General features: G+C 36.8%; 1 protein-coding gene across 1 annotated transcript; it reads left to right on the forward strand.

Annotated features, from left to right (window-relative positions):
* Positions 1 to 1316: 1316 nt before the first annotated feature.
* Positions 1317 to 2291, forward strand: LOC308366067 (gamma-crystallin M2-like; the record flags this gene model as incomplete). The annotated part of the gene is made up of 3 exons (XM_080839702.1): positions 1317 to 1325; positions 1511 to 1753; positions 2019 to 2291. 3 exons carry the CDS (start codon positions 1317 to 1319, stop codon positions 2289 to 2291), a joined length of 525 nt encoding a protein of 174 aa, XP_080695828.1.
* Positions 2292 to 6049: the final 3758 nt, after the last annotated feature.

Consider the following 6049-nt stretch of genomic DNA (forward strand, 5'->3'; position numbering starts at 1 on the left):
AGACAGCGGGGTTCTTGAGAATTGTCTGCTGAATGCTTTCCTCCACACACTGAATAAAATAGTGTCGGTGCTCAAGTGTTTTCAGTTTTGTTCTTGCTCTCTGCACGTGGAAGGCTCTCTGTCCAGCAGTGATGTCTGGGAGAAGCTGCCTGATTACCTCTCTGTGTTTGGAGAGCTGAATAAAACTATCGAGGAACTGATTCTTATTCTCTGTTTTTAATCCTTATAGCTTCACATACGTCAAATATAACATTTGACGTACTCGAGTGCACCTTACACATGTACCAACTGAAAAAAGCTAAGGTCTTTCTTCTTACAGTATCACTAATGTGTAAAAGCTAGAAAGATACATATTTTAACAATTTGAAGCTAACTTATTAATTATAGTACATTAGTTCATAAATGTATGTATCCAAGAACAAAGCTGGAAAAATATATATTTTAACAATTTTAACAAGATAATATATAAGTGATAGTACATAAGTTCATATAATAGCACGATCTATCTGGCTGATGATATGATATCTCTGAGTACAGTGCCAAGTTACAAAAATACAAATCAGCTATGCTAAGTTTGTTATACCCTTTTCCCCTATGCCCTGTCACACAGAATTACAGAACGGAAACCTGTCTGTTATGATAGTAGACCTGTCCCTGTAAGCTTTAATTCCAGTAAATAATTGAGTGTTTCTGTCTGACACATTGATCTTTACACCAAAAATAAAAAAAATCATTATTATTGAGGCATCTGTGCTCTATCAGTATATGAAGGAAGGATGGATGGCTGGATAGACAAATCATGGTTTAATGGACCGTGGGAAGGTAGGTGGGTGGGTTGGTTCATAGGTGGGTAGGTAGGCAGGTAGATACCAACCAGTCACTGATATGCCCCTGACCTCTGGATCATCTGATTGCAAATGGCATCCAGGACATAATATAGAATTAATTTCATAAAAAAAATTCTGTTTGCATAGCCCCTGCATGAAAAACGCCATAGTTTGGCTAGTCCTCTGCCAAGGGTATAGGACATAGAATTAACTGTAAAGTATATGACTTGTGTGCCAGTATATGCTTTGTTTTGGTATTACAGTGACTAGAATGGCTTTCATGATATTTAATAGGTTATTTGTTATATTCTCTTTCATTTTCCTTTTTAGACTGTTTTACAGTTAGGCGATGGTCAACATGCAAAAAAAAAACTGGACATTACAATATGAATAGCACATGCAGTGTCTGCATTTCAGGTCCACTATATATGCCAAGTTCAAAATGCTGAACAGGGATAAACGAACAAGGGGCACCCAAATCCAACAAGAATGGGAAAGGTAATGTGCACAACTGAGTAGGCTCCAGTACTGTAAAGAGTAGATTTGGTTATTATTAACAAAAAATACTACAAAAACATTCAATTATCACACACACATACCTGAGGTTATTTGTATAACAAAGTTATTTTTGATAGCAACATGTTCTTTTTGTTTCAAGTATATTTATGTTTTTTGAATTTTAGATCATTTTCTTTGAAGAGAAGAACTTTGGTGGTCGCCACTATGAGTGCAGCGAAGACTGCACCGACCTGCACTCCCATTTCCGCCAGTGCAACTCCATTAGGGTGGAAAGCGGCTGCTTCATGATCTACGAGAACACTGGCTACATGGGCCACCAATACTTTGTATGTCAAGGAGAATACCCAGATTTCCAGAAGTGGATGGGTGCCAATGATTCCATATGCTCCTGTCGTGTGATTCCTCAGGTAAACAAAGTTTTTCAAAGTTATCATCTGTTCTTGTACTCGTTTGATGTTATAAACATAAATTCATTTCCCTAGAGGAATAAGCCTTGAATGCCTTAACTGCACTTACATGCTATTATACAATGAGCTTTGGTCAAAGAGTTTGATCGAGACACATATGGGTTTGAATATTAGTATGGGCTTAGTGTGATGCAATATAATTTTGTCATCAGTTATTTGAACGTGGCACTCATTTGTTTCATTGGTTTACCAACTTACAAATTAGTGTAAGAATTCCTACAAACTGTCCCTCTACGAGAGAACTGAGTTTGGTGGCCAGACGATGGATCTCATGGAGAACTGCCCAAGCGTCATGGACTGCTTCCACACCAATGACATCTTCTCCTGCAAGGTCAAGGAAGGCAACTGGCTTTTCTATGAGCATCCCAACTACGAGGGCAGGATGTACCTGATGATGCCCGGAGAATACCGAAGATTCAGCGAATGGGGAGGAGTCAATGCCCGAGTGGGCTCCATCAGACGCATTGTGGATAACTAAAGACTACAATAACAATTTAAAGAAACTTCAGCAAACTCATTTAGAAAAAAATCGCTTGGAAGTGTATGGATATTATTACTCATGGACTACTACTCACATCTTGGCAAAACAGAGAAATATTCCTTGGATGCAATCGGTAACAATTATTGAACTTAATTTTTTGTTCATAAGAAATATTTTGAATGGACTATTTGTACATATAATACATAAGAATAATACAACAAAGGCTTGTTTACAGCTATTGAAGTAGACAGATTTTTAGCAGGTTTTTTAATGTAACCTATGTTTTTTAAATTTATAAATTACACCTATGGTATCTGAAAAGTCTGATTTTTTTTATGACAAGGAGATTCAACACTGGAGTGTCTGCGCAACATTTTTTTTTAGCTGCCTGACCATTTTTATTTTGATGCTAGAAACTTTACAACCTCAAACAATTTTAAAATTATTAACAGATGCATTACTGAAGAACTAGGTAGGCAGGTAGATACAAACCAGTCACTGATTTACACAGAATTGCACAGCCCCTTCCCTTATTCTTTAACGTGAAATTACTATTTGATAAGGCAGTAGGAATTCTGAGCTATTTCTATGTCAATTTTCTTTATGTTGAGTACTGGATTTACTGGAGTACTGGACTGGATGCTTGTATTCTCCTAACACACTACTGCATATTTGTATATTTGAATTTTTACCAAAGATTGCTGTTGGTCTCACATCACTTTGAAAATGTACATTCATGTTGTACAAGGGACAGAGTTTTTTTTAATTAATTTCCAAAATTATTAAATTAGAATAACAGACAATTGTTCTGTAGATTATAATGTTACTGCAGGATACAACAGTCTAGAGTTGAAAGGGCTGATAACATACTAAACAACTATAAACTCCAACTTTTAAATTGTTTAATTACTAGCCTTCATGAATATCAACATGTTACACACAATGTAAGAGAGAAATTATTGAAGGAAATCAATTTAATTTTGCACCATAGGATAAGTGCCATCAGGTCAGTTTAAAGATAATATTAATTAATGTTTGAATTGTATTAAAACCAACAAATAAACTGTTCATATAACAGCCTTGTTTGTTGTTTAATCACATTCACTTTCAATCTGATACATTTTCTTTTGAAGTAGGTCAATAGATTTTTAGCTCAAATAACTATAATTTTACAGATACTGTGCAATCTTTAGTCCAGGTCTAGTATCCAGTGCTGTTTTTCTACAGGTCATTTTCAATGGAGAACAAAGAAATCAGACCAATAACTTGATTTTCAATACAGTAAAGCTTTTAATACAGACACAATGTACTAAGACATCATCAGCGTCTTAACATTGCACATGACTAATTATTTCAGTCATTAACTATTTCAATCCAAGGAAATCTCACATCTGTTTTACTTTTGTTGTTGTTTGTTTTATAAGGCACTGCTAGCCCGGGTGCCAGTACAAACTTGCCCCCCTGGATGCCAGTAGGTTGAGAAGAGGTAAGATGGAGTCTTAAGGTTTCCAATTTCGTGTGGAACAGAATTTGATTCAGGTTTCTATACTTCAGGACATTAAATTGAATTGATGTTCTTGTGTAAATTAGTTACAGTAATGTGACTGCAAAGCATGTTTCTATGATTTCCATTAAATTCCATTGCAAGAAAGTATTTTTGTTGTTTCTTCAAAAAATTGTATAATATTATAGATTATAGAAGATGTAACATCTAAAGAAATGTTACACAGTGTATCTCATTTATAGTCTTGTTTTAGGAATATGTTCACATGACAAATGAATATAGACCTCTGAAAAAAAGTAAGGAATAATTTACACCCAGATGTGCTGGTAAAGAATAATTAAACATGTAACAGTGGTAACACAGTTAAAAAATATATTAACAGGATGAACAAGATATACTGCCCTATCAGATTGATCTAAAGAAAATGTAAGATGTCATTTTTCATTATAAACCTGATTCAAGTGGCCTTTAATGTATAAAGGTGAAGTTTATGGCACAGCCTGCTTAAATATCATGGAATCAAACTCCTTATCCTGCCAGTGAGGAACATCTGTCCACCTCCAGAGATAAATGTTAACAGAAGGCTAACTGGAAGTAAGATGGTTGCAACGTAGCTAATATAGAAAACACCCCTGGAAAAGCAGTACGGGGAGCCACAAATGACTTTACTGTGCTGCTGCTGAGGTGGAAGCTTGAAGCACATGTAGAAAAGTCTTGCCTTTTGTCTTCAGTTTCCACAAGGAGTTATTAAATGCTTGAAGGTAATAAGGCCGGTTCCTGATATGAGCACACCCTGCCATCACTGGAAGATCTCAGGAATGATGTTTGTTTTAGAAAAGAAAGAAAAAACTGCCGCTCATGGCCTTATACAATGTAGGTGCAGGGGAAACACATGCACTGTCTGTTTCACCATTTTAGTATTTTGGACCACTAAATAGATTATATTTGCACGGTTGGCTTTCTCAATGTTACACAGTAGTGGAAGAGGAGTGGAAGACCTATGCTACAATTCATAGGCTTTGTGGCAGGGTACAATACAGATAGAATGGTGGGTTTGTCAGCCCTATCCTGTCCTGGACAGCTAAAAGCTACTGCTGTAGTGACCTGACCTTTCCAGGCCTAGGCCTGCAGTGACCTGACCTACCTAGGCCTGTTTTCCCACTCAAGGACTCTGGTTTCTGAACAAGACATTTCAAGGATTGTACCTATTCTTTCTAATAAACCTATACTGAACTGAAATTATCTTAGAGGTTGCAAAACCAGCCTTTGGCTGAAGAATATCCCAGACATAAAGAAGGGTTAGTGCACCCGAATGAAACTGATCAGCCTACAGCATGTGCATTATTAGGCTACCTAACCAGCACAGCATAACTGCACAGAGTTATCTGAACATGATTATTTTCCCTGCGCATGTTCAAACATCCAACTTTCATTATAGGACCAGGCACTTGGCCAAAGCCTTAGTAAGGACATGATTTTACCAGCATTTGGCCCAGTAACAGCTGCCATAGTTATTAGCGAGTTCATGAAAAAACAAACCCATCGTTCATAACTAGCCTACATGGCAAAACTCTTCCATAGTCTCTCAGAGGACACAGCAGGAGCATGAAAATGGACCACACCCAGGGCCTGAGGGCATGAGCATTTTTGCATCTAACAAGGGATATCTTAATTCTAATCTAATCATGGCGCTAGCATTACATAGATACATTACCATAGAGGGATGTGCAGTTTCCCATGCATACAGCTTACACAATGTTAGAAAACTAGAACATTACAGAAAATGTGTATTCTGACAAACTAAGAACATCATAGCCAGAATTGTATATAAGTTATCTTTTTTTTTAATGAAACCTAAGAAACAGTGAAAACTATTTCCATACAATATGGATTTTCGGCTCCGCAGACCTCCCAGACTACAGTAATGCCTATTTTGAAGCTGAACTGATTTACATGAAGTGGGCTGGAGATGCAGATGAGAGGTGAGAATGAAAGGCCGTTCTCTCTGTTACCTAACATTTTTAATGCTAAAGGGATGTTCTATATTGTTCTCCTGCCATTGTGCTGAGGACATGTGGATACCATACTAGCCCTTTCCTTTGTCCATGCATGTCAAAACACCAAACCAGTAATTATTTATCCTGTTTCAAATACAAGTCCATATTTCTGAACCAATATTGTGCTCTAACAAAAAGGTCAACATGTGCCAGTACCCTGAATTATAACTATGTGTTCATTTGAATAACAATGC

This window comes from Sprattus sprattus (genome assembly GCF_963457725.1).
Source record: "Sprattus sprattus genome assembly, chromosome: 5".
In the NCBI taxonomy this organism is placed as follows: domain Eukaryota; kingdom Metazoa; phylum Chordata; class Actinopteri; order Clupeiformes; family Clupeidae; genus Sprattus; species Sprattus sprattus.